The sequence below is a fragment of the Polypterus senegalus genome, chromosome 6 (genome assembly GCF_016835505.1).
Source record: "Polypterus senegalus isolate Bchr_013 chromosome 6, ASM1683550v1, whole genome shotgun sequence".
Classification (NCBI taxonomy): domain Eukaryota; kingdom Metazoa; phylum Chordata; class Cladistia; order Polypteriformes; family Polypteridae; genus Polypterus; species Polypterus senegalus.
This window is the reverse complement of record NC_053159.1, coordinates 94,421,756-94,435,530: the sequence shown is the minus strand read 5'-3', so window position 1 is coordinate 94,435,530 and position 13,775 is coordinate 94,421,756. Positions and strand designations below refer to the sequence as shown.

At 39.7% G+C, this 13,775-nt stretch overlaps 1 protein-coding gene across 1 annotated transcript in view; it reads left to right on the top strand.

Moving 5' to 3' along the window:
• Positions 1 to 387: 387 nt before the first annotated feature.
• Positions 388 to 13,775, top strand: part of si:ch211-113j14.1 (sterol 26-hydroxylase, mitochondrial) — a 54,055-nt gene continuing 40,667 nt past the window's right edge. The window contains exons 1-2 of the mRNA XM_039756544.1: positions 388 to 704; positions 9,665 to 9,855. Coding sequence (XP_039612478.1) covers positions 510 to 704; positions 9,665 to 9,855 — 386 coding nt within the window. The 5' untranslated portion in view covers positions 388 to 509. The remainder of the gene's footprint in view (positions 705 to 9,664; positions 9,856 to 13,775) is intronic.

Genomic DNA, 13,775 nt, shown 5'->3' with positions numbered 1-13,775 from the left:
CTTTTTACAAAAGCGTGACAACTGAGGTGGCCCAACGCTTTTTGACCCTTTGCAGTGCCATTTAAACATCACAGTAAATCCCATTCATTAGATATAGGAGTCTGCCAACTTTGCCAGTCCTTTTGACCCAGGAACCCACCTTGGGCGAGGTAAAGCTCAACTGCAGCTTTTCAAAGTTCGTACAAAGTGTCAGAATTAGCTGGCTCGAACTGAATAAGGAGCAGAGAATAAGTAGCCAGCCAAATAAGGATCTGCGAATAATTGGCCAACTTCTGCCTCGTAGCCAACGAGAAGAGCACTTGAAAGGTATGCAGATTCCCCCTAAAGGCTCCCCAGTAAATCGCAGCTCAAGCCTGAGAGCTCTGCCTGCTATTGGGCGGGCGTTGACAGAATTACGGGCACTCGAAGACGGTAGTGATTGCCTACCCGCCTCTTTTGGAGAGTCACATACGCGTAAACTACTGCGCTGGAGACTCACTTATCGCCTTTGGCCGTGGTCCACCCTGCTCATGTTTCTGGCTAAACTTGGTAACAGTCCTCGGGCTCTCTGCTGGCATGGGGTTCGAGGGATTCAGTCGAGCGTATCAGTCGAGAGAACGATTAAGAAGTACAAATCTATGGAGGACCTACCCGGACCGAGTGCTGCGACTACTGTCTATTGGCTCTTCGTGAAGGGCTACGCGAACCGCAGCCACGCTATGCAGGTAAACGTCGGAGGCAGGGAAGGACCCGCGCTCGTATTGGGTGGGCCTATAATGGAGGAATAAGTGCTTTTTCATGCGATAAAAACTCTCTGAGTAAGCCGTCGCCTTTTATCGTTTATTAATAAGGTGTTTCTGTCATTTTTTTTTGTTGGATGGGATGTGAGTAAGCGCTGATCTTTGAAAGGTGGTGCCGGTAATGTGTACTACTCAGCAGAATGAAATGAGTGCGAGCGGGTAAGAGCAGGTGCAGGTTTCATCAATGAGAATATTAATTATAAGAAGAAGATGAAAAAACAAACAGCAACAACCAAACCAGAAACAAGGAAATGTTCTGCTCAAAGGAGCAGGTATTCTCGATATGGATACCTTCCCTGTGCTTAAGTAGCTAAAAACTCATTGGATTTGGCTTATCTATGAATTAATAATGAACAATAACATAAATGGTTCCATTAAGGACAGGAACTCTTGTAGCTTTAGCAGTGTGTGTGTTCAGTATGCATGCATGTACTATATATGTGCATTTATATATTTATATATAATATATTGTTTGTGCCAAGCTTGATGTATTGGCAGCCCAACTTGGACAGAGAGTAATTCCTCACCTGGCCAGGAGGCCATAATGGAAGGATAGCATGGAAGATGTTGTAATCCTTTTGGGATGGTTAGTGATGTTTGTTCCAGAAAGGTTAAAAAGCTCATGAAGTGACAGGGCTAATATTGATACCAGAGGCAGTTCATTCCCCCACGCAAAAGGTGTCATTTTCCCTCCATGCTTGCCTCAGTTAGGACAGCTGCAGGGTTGCATGGGAGTTGGAATGTAGAAGAGTCCTGTTTAGGTCCTTTGAGGTTGCAAGAGGATTTTGGAACACGCGCTGTCATGGCACTTCTGCGGCCAGATGCCTCTGCTTGTTTCTGAATGACACGGAAGGGCTCTGGATGACCACTGCTGTGACACCAGAAGTATTCCCACGTCTGGATTAAAAGAAGCCCAAAGAATCTCCTCAGTGAGACAGAGTCGGGAGGCAGGTGGATGACTTTTATCAGAAGGGCGGAAGGAGTAGAAGAGCATTCTGCTGTGTATTTAGTGGCCGTGTTCACTTGGAAAGGTTGAATGGTAAATAAAAAATCTTGTGCTGGGTGACTTTGTGTCTGTGGTTTGGTCTCAATGGCACCTCCTACTGGTAATTATTAAGGGGCTTTCCCCACCCCTCTGGGGCACGCCACGTGCCAGCCACTTAGCATCTCTGCTGCTCGCGTTGTGAATGGGGGCTTAAATGCACGCTTTGGAGATGTGGACGGATCACCTGCTTGCTTACTGCTCCTCCTGCTGTACTGCGTGTTCTGCTACTGATGCTGTGCGTCGATCATTTCAAAGCCTGTACAGTAGCTTTGCTTGCTTACCCCCGCTAAACACCTGCTACTTCACGTCTCTGCCGCTTGTGTTGTGAAGGGGTGGAGACGGCTGAACGCACGCTAAGGAGATGTAGACAGATCAGCTGCTGTCTTTCTGCTCCTGCTGCCAAGCTGCATGTTCTGCTTGTTGTGCTGCTCGTCGATTATTTAAAAGCCTGTACAGCAGCTGCCCTTTGGTCTCACTGATTTGTTTTGCGGGACGTTAAAGTGTCTCTCGCGAGATGTCTGGGCTGATTATTACTTTCCTTATTTTCTGAATTTGCACATAGATTATTAATGTTCTCTTGTGCGTCCTTTTTTGCCTTCTTTTCTCTTTTCGACGTGCTGCTCTTTCTTCTTCGCTTAGTCGTTCAAATGCCATCTAGAACATATAACATTTTTAAGAGCTGGGAGCACATGAAATGTGTCTGCCAATAGCATTCTAACAACTGCGAGGTTAGATATCCATGAACTTGTTTTAAATTGTTTGTAAGTAGGGTGTAACATGCAAAAGTCATCGTCTCACGGGTCTTAATTCCTAAGGTTGTAATGTCTAGTCTCGCATGACGTCAAAGTGTCTCCCCGAGATGATCACCTCTCAAACCAAGATTTTTATATATAATAGATATATAGTGACAGATGGCTATGGCCATTACCTGGCTGGGACACCAGCTGGATTAAAGGACCGGGGGAGATAGCATCCACAAGGCACTACTTTGCCCGGTCGACTGTGGCACCACGGACTCCCACAGGCCATGCTGGGAGTTGGAGTTTGGGACATCCCTGTTGGGTTCTGTGGGGGCCACCAGGGAGAGCTGTGGAACCCCAATTGGGTTTCCATCACACCTGGGAGTAGTTCCAGTTAATCCTAATAGGTCACCTGGAGCACCCCCCAGATGTAACATAAAAGGAGCCGCCTCACTCCATTTGGGAAGCCAGAGTCTGGAAGATGAGGGATGAAACTTGACTGTGGAAGAGTGGAGGCAGAAAGGAGAGGAAAAGAAGACAGAAGGGACTGTGTATTTGGAGCTGTTTGTACTGTGCTGTTGTGAGGAACAAGGGAAAAGTGCTTCCGTACTTGTAAATAAACATGTGCTGTATCTGCCTGTCTGTGTCGGGGCAACATAAATGAAAACTACAATGAAGACAAAAACTATTAATAAAAAAAAAATTCATAAACTGAAATGAAATATTTAACAAAACTATTAAAGTGGCTGAAAAGACTAGCTGAAATAAAAGTATTTTTTAGCTTTCATCATTTTTTATTCTTAATATTTGATATGTTACATATTTATAATATGATATTGTCCATAATTTCAAACTTTGTTTCTGTTTGGTGGCTGTCCATACATCTATTGCCTGCTTTCGCTCTTTGCTTGAAGGACTACTTGTTATTCTTGTTTAGTAGCGTTTCACATCTCTTGATACTACATACTTCTACTAGTTTTTCTGTGGTTTCTTTAGTAAAGTTAGGTGGAGCGCAAACAATGATTCAACCCCTAGGGCTCCATACTCTTCAAAGTAACACCCCTCCCCCAATTTCATGATCATATCTGTTAGAACACAATATAATATATTTTATGAATTTTCATAATTTTGTATGCCCGCGTGTGATAAAAGATTCTGTACATAAACTTTCTCTGTCTGACATGGCTTTAGAGATCAACTTGGTCAGTAGAACACATCACAGTCCTGTATGGAATTTGTTACATACAACATTAAAAGAGACAATAGTAAGCACATTGTCTTGGAGCAGGGTTCATTTATCATCTTGGGCAACAAACTTAGTTAAACACAGAAAACATGAACACATCCAAGTTAATTTGTCCTTTAAATCTGGGATGTGTACAAGGCAATGTGAAACGCAGTTGTTCTGAAGATTTGCTGCTTCTTTTAACCCCAAATTTAACTTTCACCACATGAATAAATGTTATGGTGGGACAGTATAAACAATTGTGCTGTGGAGAAGGAAGTATTAATTTACGTTTTTGCTTTATTAGGCTACTTCAGCCATTTGTTCATTGCTCATTCCAGTTACATTTGGATTAATAAATTGCTTGCAAAAGGACAATTTTTTCAGCAAAAATGATGAAAAAATAAAAGTATCTTAAAAATGATTTCATATTCAGTGTCTGGTGTGGTTTTTGCTTGTTTTAATAGACCCATTCAGTATACAGTTATCTCTGTTTGTGACACAAAACTGAACTTAATAATATCTCTTTCTTACCCATACCAGGCTTAAACAAAAACAAATATATCTAAAAATATAATAGAATGTCTTTGTGACATAAAAAGATCTAAATTAGCCCTGTGTGACCATGGAGGGAGAGTGTGTGTGAGAGGGCCCTATGGTGGCCTTGTCTAGGGTTACTCCTTTGAGATGAATCTATAAAGATATTCTCCATCTGCACAATTCTGAATTCATAATGTTATATTTTCAAAATGTCTCATTGAAGATGGGCAGAAAGACTGCTAGTTGTATGTCAGCCAGAAAGACTGCTAGTTGCATCTCAGTGCTTAGTAACGGCCCCATGATTCTTTTTATTTTGTCCGAAGGAATAACATTCCTCTTCAACTCCGCACCTTTTAATTTCCTGTTGTTTTAGTTCACTTAAGTTCACTGTTGATGTATAACTTTTTCCTGTTTTCATTTTGCTGTCACATCTCTACTTAGATTATGTTTGCAATACACTTTGATGTACTGATGACCCTCACTTCCATGAATAAAATACAATCACAAATGGTAGGTGATCTGGTGGCATGGTGGTTAGCTCTGCTGTTTCACTCCTTTAAGAAAACTGCTAGGTTCAAACCCCATCCTGGGTACTTTGTGTAGAGTTTATGTCCTTCTAACATCTGCACAAGGTTTTCTTTAGGTTCTCCATTATTTTCTTTCACATCACCAAATATAGACCATGGGCTAAAGGACACTCTAAATGTGCCCAGTAACAGGCTGGTATCCTATCCAGCACTGTGAGGATATGCTCCTGCCCCTGTGAACGTAATTAAATTAGGTAGTCCATTAAGTTGGTGGATGGATAAATGCGCACAAATGCCCATATAAGCAGATGTGTGTATTAATTTTGCATAATACTTGTGTTCAGTACAAATTTAGAAACTCTTTTCCATTCCAACAGTGCCAATTTTGTTAAGTGTGCATGGTTTTTAATTTAGTGCAAAAAGGTTTTATCTTCTAAAAAAAGAAAAGAATTAGCAACATACCTAAGTACCTTTTAGACTATAAAAACACTAGATTAGCAGATAAAATACACATTTGAAAAAGACTTGGGGAACTTCCAAACTCTTAATGAAGGTGCCATCTAAAGATCTATAAAATGGAAGTTACTGTTTCTGTCTTTATAAAGCGCAGCCTAAAAATTCAGCAGCTAGTTCTGTTTTTGTTAAAGCTGAGTGTTTGATTTTATTCCTCTCCCAGTACCCATTTAAATGCTCATATACAGTAAGTAAGTGAGGTTATAATAACTGACACCTTTTTCAATTTATTGTGGTTATCAGACGATACAAAGATAGCTACCATGATGTATAAAAGCACAAAGTGCACTAATAGAAAATGTTATTGCCCAGCAAGAGTCAATCTGCAGTTTAATTCTTAGCACGCTGAGGACAAAGTCACTTTACTTGCTTATGTGAAGCATGCAGTTTATGCAAGGCAAAGGTAAGTTGTTGTCCCACATTCGATTGTTAGAAGTAGCCGACCTTTAAAACACAAAACTTTAGGTTCATTAATGTCCAACTAAAATTCTGCTTTTCTCTGTATCATTATAAAATACAATACAATACAATTTATTTTTGTATAGCCCAAAATCACACAAGATGTGCCGCAATGGGTTTAACAGGCCCTGCCTCTTGACAGCCCCCCAGCCTTGACTCTCTAAGAAGACAAGGAAAAACTCCCAAAAAACCCTTGTAGGGAAAAAATGGAAGAAACCTTGTGAAAGGCAGTTCAAAGAGAGACCCCTTTCCAGTTAGGTTGAAATTGCACTATATGGGCTGGCTTCAGATATATGTGCGTGTTTAATTTCTATTGGATTGGCATTTTGTTTTGCTTTGGTCTAGTCTTCCTTGCACTTCCAAAAACACACGTTTAATTGTGTGTCTGCACAGAAAATGTGCCCCCAGTGAGAGTCTGATCCTATCAAACTAGGTCCCGACTCACTGTTATCTGGTGTTGGACATAGCCTTTAAGAAAATGAATGGGTGGAACTTATCATTGCCATTGTATAGGAAAATGAAATATCCATCCATCCATCCATTAGCCAACCCGCTATATCCTAACTACTGGGTCACGGGGGTCTTCTGGAGCCAATCCCAGCGAACACAGAGCGCAAGGCAGGAAACAGACCCTGGGCAGGACGCCAGCCCACCACAGGAAAATGAAATATTTTACAGTAATCCCTCCTCGATCGCGGGGGTTGTGTTCCAGAACCCCCCGCGATAGGTAAAAATCCGCGAAGTAGAAACCATATGTTTGTATGGTTATTTTTATATATTTTAAGCCCTTAGAAACTCTCCCACACTGTTTATAAATATTCTCCACACAGTTATACAGTAAACCCTCGTTTGTTGCGGTTAATCCGCTCCAGACAGATAAATGAATTTCCACCAAGTAGCATTCTTTATTTATAAATCTAAAATTTTCTCAGTTAGAGCATAGAAAACCTGTTTACGACCTTCTAAATACATTTTTTAACATTATTAGAGCCCTCTAGACATGAAATAACACCCTTTAGTCAAAAGTTTAAACTGTGCTCCATGACAAGACAGAGGTGACAGTTCTTTCTCACAATTAAAAGAATACAAACATATGTTCCTCTTCAAAGGAGTGCGCACGTCAGGAGCAGAGAATGTCAGAGGGAGAGAGAGAAGTAAACAATCAAAAATCAGTAGGGCTGTTAGAGCTTTGAAGTGTGCGAAGCACCGTGCGGGAAGCATATCTTATATCATTGAGGAGTTTTACTTAATACGTAATACGTGCTCTGATTGGGTAGCTTCTTAGCCATCCGCCAATAGATTCCCTTGTATGAAATCCAACTGGGCAAACAAACTGAGGAAGCATGTACCATAAATTAAAAGACCCATTGTACGCAGAAATCCATGAACCAGCGAAAAATCCGTGATATATATTTAGACTAGCAAAATACCCGCTGCTTCGCAGGCAAAGTACTGCCTTAAAATTTTTATTAAGAAGAAAATTAAACCTTTTTAAACTGAGGGAAAATATACCAATAATTATTTGTTAAGGATCTCTTTGTATACCACATTGTGAGTTTGGCCCTCCGGTTGTAATATGACCAAGCTGTGCGCTGAGCTTACTCTTGAGCATGCAACGTACAGTTGGCCATGTGAACAGTAATCTTGTTTGAAATCTCACAGCTTGGATTGCTGCTGTCATAACCGGTTTGAGTTTCATGGTTTGTTTCAATTACGACAGTATTTGTAGGACTTGTGTTGAAGAGACATTCGGCATCTGTCAAGCGTTGTAAGTATACAACCAGTTTTATCGATAACTTCACATCCAGCTTTTGAGAGTTTAAACATTCATAAACATCAAAGTGTCCACTACTGAAATCGTCACCTGTGAGTCTAAGATGTTTAAGAGGCATTGGCGGTTGTCGAAAGGTGTAAAATATTTGGCCATTTCGGTACACTTGAAAGTGACAACCGAACAATTCAGCGGCAGCCATCAATTGACATGCAGATGCACAGGTGAAGGGCTTAAGCATTTCACTCTTATAGTGCTCCTGTGTAGAATAATTATCTCCTGTACCGTCATCAGTCCACACCTTGAACCTGTCCCAGTCATTCAATACATAAGACACAATGTTCCTCCGGATATCAAGAGTGAGCCTGATATGGCCGTGCAATATGTAACAAAGAGAATGGAAAAGGCAGGTGCCATCTCCGGGCATGGAAACCACTCTGTAAGTGACAGTTCTTTGATTGATGGTGATCACCTCGATAGACATGTTAATGCGGGTACGGTTGGAATGATAAAGGAAATGGGTACCTAAACAATGTAAAGTAAGTCTAAAATACCTACACAATAACTATAATCGTAATAAATGAACAGTAAAACAGCGGAGAAGCCGTGGATTAAATAAAAAGGCTGTAGTTATCAGCAGGGAGGCGTGAATCCCGTGGCGAAGCAAGGAAGGGAATGTAGAGACTGGAGCAACGGACGGCCTTATATAGACAGGCAGCCAACAACATGGGAGGCGTTGGGATGGGGGACCCAACGCCGCCTCACGGTGACCGAGCTGCAGGCTATGGACGTATATATGTACGTAAGTAGGATTCAGTTAGCGTTGGGAACTCGCGTACCAAATTTCTTGAAGATGGGCCCATAAGTAACAAAGACCGTTGAAAAGTTCAATATGGCGGCCGACAGTGGCATCATACCACCGAAATAAGTACCAAATTTCAGCCTTCTACCTACATGGGAAGTTGGAGAATTAGTGACGTTGGAAATTTCAATATGGCGGCTGACAGTGGCGTCATACCACCAAAATAAGTACGTACATTGGTTTCGGTTAGCGCAGGGAAGCCGCCTACCAAATTTCATGAAGATGGGGCCATGAATAAGAAAGTTCAACATGGCGGACGCTGTTGACCGTTACACATAGAATTTCGAAATGAAACCTGCTTAACTTTTGTAAGTAAGCTGTAAGGAACGAGCCTGCCAAATTTCAGCCTTCCACCTACACGGGAAGTTGGAGAATTAGTGACATTGGAAACTTCAAAGCATTAAATAGAATAAAGTACAATAAACCAGAGGAGCATTCTTATTTCAATACTAAAAAGAAAAGCCTGAGCAAATAACATAATTTGTGACATAACACACCCAAAAATTATACTGAGCATCTGGACTGAGAGGAGGACTGAAAGAGAAGTTAAATGCCTTCCTGAACAGATGAGTTTGAAGTCGCTTTTTGAAAGAATGAATGTAATCAGCTGATCTAATTAATTTAGAAAGCTCGTTCCAAACTCTGGGCACCCACAGCTGAATGCCCTGTCACCCTTAGAGTGCAGGTTAGTGTGGAGCACAACAGGATTACCAGAATCAGAGGAAATTAGTGGGCAAACAGGAGCACAGTGATGGAGAAAGTTGCTGATGTAGCCCGGTGCAGGTCCATTTAAATCTTAGTAGGTTATTAACAGAATTTAAAATTTAATCCTGTAAGACAAAAGAACCAAGTGAAGGCGAAGTTGCATGGGTGTTATGTGCTCGCTGTTGCTGGTTTGTGTAAGGACTCTTGCAGCAGAGTTTTGAATCAAATGTAGCTGTGATGTAAGATTAGAAGGGACACCTGCCAGTAGGAAGTTATAATAATCGATTTGGGATGTGATAAAAGCATGGACAAGTTTCTCAGAATTAGAAAATTATGTAGTATTTTCTTTGTTCACATTCCTCTTTTGTAATACATTTCATGTCAGCAGCAAACCTTAGGAGAAGAGAATGAAAACTTACTTATTTTATCAGCATTTTATGGGTTACTGGAATCAGTTGATGATTTCACAGTTCAAATCTTAAGTATTCTTCTTCCTAGATTGAGCACAAGAAGCTTTATGGTCCAATTTGGCGCTCCACTTTCGGCTCTTTGGAACTGGTCAATGTGGCGACAGCTGACCTGATTCAGCAGGTGATCCAGCAAGAGGGGAAATATCCAGTGCGCACCATACTCTCACATTGGAAAGAGTACCGAGACCTCCGAAAACAGGACTATGGCTTGCATGTACAGTAAGTGACACCCACCACCCTTTGTGTATGTCAAACAAGAAAAGAAATATGGTAAAGCGAGATATGACTTGTCCAAAATTCCTTTGACTTTCAAAGTGTTTCCATATACAGTAGCTACATTTACTTTGGTGTTGATAATAATGTTTTCTTCAATTCTAGTTATTCTTGGAAACACAGTATTAAAAGGAAAAATAAACAGAAAAGAATAAATGCAAGTGAAAATGAAAAATGGGAAATTCCAAACACTCCTCTAGGTCTCATTGGAGTGGTACTTGGTTTTCTACAGACAAGTGCAGTCAGATAAACTATTGTATGATTAGAGCAGCGCACGCAGAATTAACCCTATCATTAACATTCCTATGTTAATAGGATCTGCTTAATCTTTTACCCAAGCCTTCCTATATTTCACTTAACTGTAGATTTCTCTTTTGTCTAACTGGAACACTTTTTAATGCAAAATAGCATCCATCCACATGGAACTGAAGTAGTTAGAATTAGCTTAGCTCCAAAAAATCAGGATGATTTTTCACTGTTTTTTATGAGTGGTTTCAGCCATGTCATAGTTGGGGTGCAATCTAAATTTATTGAAGCCTTGTAGGCCTTTTGTATAGGGTCTTTTTTGACAATATTTTAGAACTTGGATTATGCCCGCAATGACCTTCTGCAGTTTGAGAGTCATTTGTTTTTCTGTATTTTCTGGCCTGTTAACAGTGCCCTCACTGGTATGATTTATAGCATGCTCTTCTCATCCCGTGGGGTGCAATGAAGGAATTGTAGACAATAATAATATAGCTTAGAAAAAAAAAGTATTAAAGACTCAGTTTTGTGTTCTGTAATATGATGTAAAACCCATGGACTTTTGAATGTCACATATTTTGAATATTTTGACTTCAGTGGTACTTGTGCCTGTTGAGCTCTGTCAGTAGATCTGGTCTGTTGCATAAGTCATAAACATTCTACACCTTATTTCTAAAATTCACCTGGTGTGGAATATCTGTTGATTAAGTGTCATCCAGTTTATCTTCCGAGGGAAATATCCAGTGTTTTTGTTGTGCTGTTTATATTCCTTTACAAGCCAATGTAAACAATGCACTCAATAATCTGTACAGCAGGGGTGCCCAATACATTGATCGCGATCGGAAAGGTAGTGCAGGTAGACTGCATTGCATTCAAAAAAATCTTTTTTTAAATGTTAGTCTATCATATATCCTCCCTATGGCATTTGCCACTCGATTGACACACAGGGCGGCCAGTCTGAGATCTCTTTTCTTCAAACACACTGGTCATCCTGCACGCATGATCAAACGCGCGAGCTACTGCAAACCTCCGGCTATCTAATTGATCTACTTAGCCTTCCAGTTTATATCGACTAAATAAGGGATTTTAAAAAAATTGTTGGTTATGGGCTGGATGTGGAATTGGAAGAGGATTTCTTTTTCTCACAATGTCACAATCAAAGTGCGTTTGTCTGATCTGTCAATCTATCATGGCTATTCCAAAGAAGGAAAATATGGAAAGGCACTTTCGAACTGTTCATAAAAACTATGAAACTGACTTCCTTCCGAAAAGCGATCTGAGAAAGAGAAAGGAGAGGGAACTAAAATCACAGTTAATCGGAAAGCCGTCATTTTTCACTTGGCTGAATTCAAAAGCAAAGGCAGACACACCAAAGCATCGTTCCGGATGAGTCACTCAATCATTAAGCATAAGAAGTCCTTCCAAGATGGAGAGATGATAAAAGATACCTTCGTTGAGACAGATGGCTAGGGAGAAATTCCTGCTGAGATTTCAAGACCCCTGGCCGGAGAAAAAGGAGTTTCTCCTTGTCATTAAACATGCAGAATACAAGCAACTTAATAATGATCAATGGCCGCTAGACTTGGGATTTTTTTCCGATATGACCAACATGTTGAATGAGCTTAATTTACAGCTGCAAGGAAAAGACAAAACCATGGTCAATATGATTAGCTCAGTTAATGCTTTCAAACGAAAAATGCAACATCTGTCCTCAAAGCTGCAGCGCCTCAAAAACCTCACGTCAGACGCAATGGAAGGCGTGTGCGCAACTTAACAGTATATGCTACACAGAGCAGACTGTAAATTGTCTGTCAGACTTTATCTAATGGAAAAAAAGTAACGATTCGAGTGTTGCCCAATGTAGCGAAGTAAGAGTAGCGTTTCTTCTTCACAAATGTACTCAAGTAAAACTAAAAAGTATGGTACAGTAAAGCTACTCTTAGAAGTGCAATTTTTTTTAAAAAGTTACTCAAGTAAATGTAACTCGTTATTACCCACCTCTGATACTCAGTATCTATCTGTATATATATATATATATATATATATATATAGATAGATAGAATCTATCTATCTATCTATCTATCTATCTATCTATCTGAGTATCAGAGGTGGGTAGTAACGAGTAATAAAATAAAAATAATAAAAAATGTATATAATTTTTTTTTTAATGTAGGTAGGTCATTTTGACCTGGCCATTTTGACCAGGCGGACACCTCTGCTGTACAACATTATTAAGAATATGATCTTTTACATCCTGGGGGGTTTATTATTGGAAGAGATTTAAACAAAGCAAATTTAAAGACCTTAAACAACAGCAGTATGTCACCTTCCCCACAATGGGTGATAATACCATTGATTATTGCTACACCAAGTTAAAAGATGTTTATCGCCCTCTACTGTTGAAACGTGAAGAAATGGCAATAAAAGTGGCACAATGCTGGACTAAAGAAGCACAGAACTGTATAATTATGTAAACTGGGACATGTTTGGAGACTCCTCGTAAGATCTGGATGAGTATGCAAATGCCATAACAAGATTCATCAAAAAATATGTAGTCTATGCATCTATGAAATCTGTATGTTTCTTAATAAGAAACCTTTAGAACTTTACTGAAGATATACAGCCATGTATTTCAAAATGGTGACATAGAAACATACAAGAAATGCAGATGCAAACTCAAAGAAGCAATCAAACTGGCTAAACCTCAGTATGAGAGTAAACTGGAGGTGGAATTTACCAGTGATAACAATTCATGCAAACTTTATCAGGGATTAAGGATGCTTACACACTATGAAGTAAAACCTAATCCTATATAATCTTCATTTTCCCTTCCACACCAACTAAACGTTTTCTATGCCTGTTTTGATCACAACAAGTAGCCATGCATTTGATTGCCTGCAACACCACATTATTCATCCTTCATTATTTCTGTACATAATGTAAGGAAGATTTTTAAATGAGTTCAAGAATAAGCTAGGTATTTTTCAAGTCAAAGTTATTTTTTCACAGACATGCTGTTATATACATTTGGCATGCAACATTGTGTTCTAAAGTTAATCGCTTTCTATAAATTAAAAATAATATCTTGCCTACACTGGCGTTTTATATTGCAGTCAATGGGTATGAAGGAAAAGCTTAAAACTTAACCAAATGCATCCATTTTTCAAGCCAGGACAGGTATTGACCTGTGTCTTGCAGTTACACACACATTTGAATATAGTTTATACATATCTTTTGTGAGCAAAAAAACACCAATATTATGAGATTCAGCCATTTTTAAAGAAGCCCAGCCATGTTCCATAGCTCAGCATTTAGTCTTCCTGCACAAAAAACTTTCACCCCTCCAGGGGGTAGATTCCTCCCAAAATACCAAATCACAGTAAACCTTTTGTGCCATGTAGTTCATTTTATTTTGATCTACTTCCATATTTACGTGACAATTTGCACGAGTGAATAGAAAGCATATCCTTACCCCTAGAAAAATAGTACCAGGAATTTGCAATAAAATGAGTATTTCCATTTTTTGTCACAAACATGTGACAGAAACAAAGAAGGCATGGATCAATACCCAACAGCTGTCTTGGCTTGAAAAATGGATGTACTGTATTTAGTAAGTTTTTAAG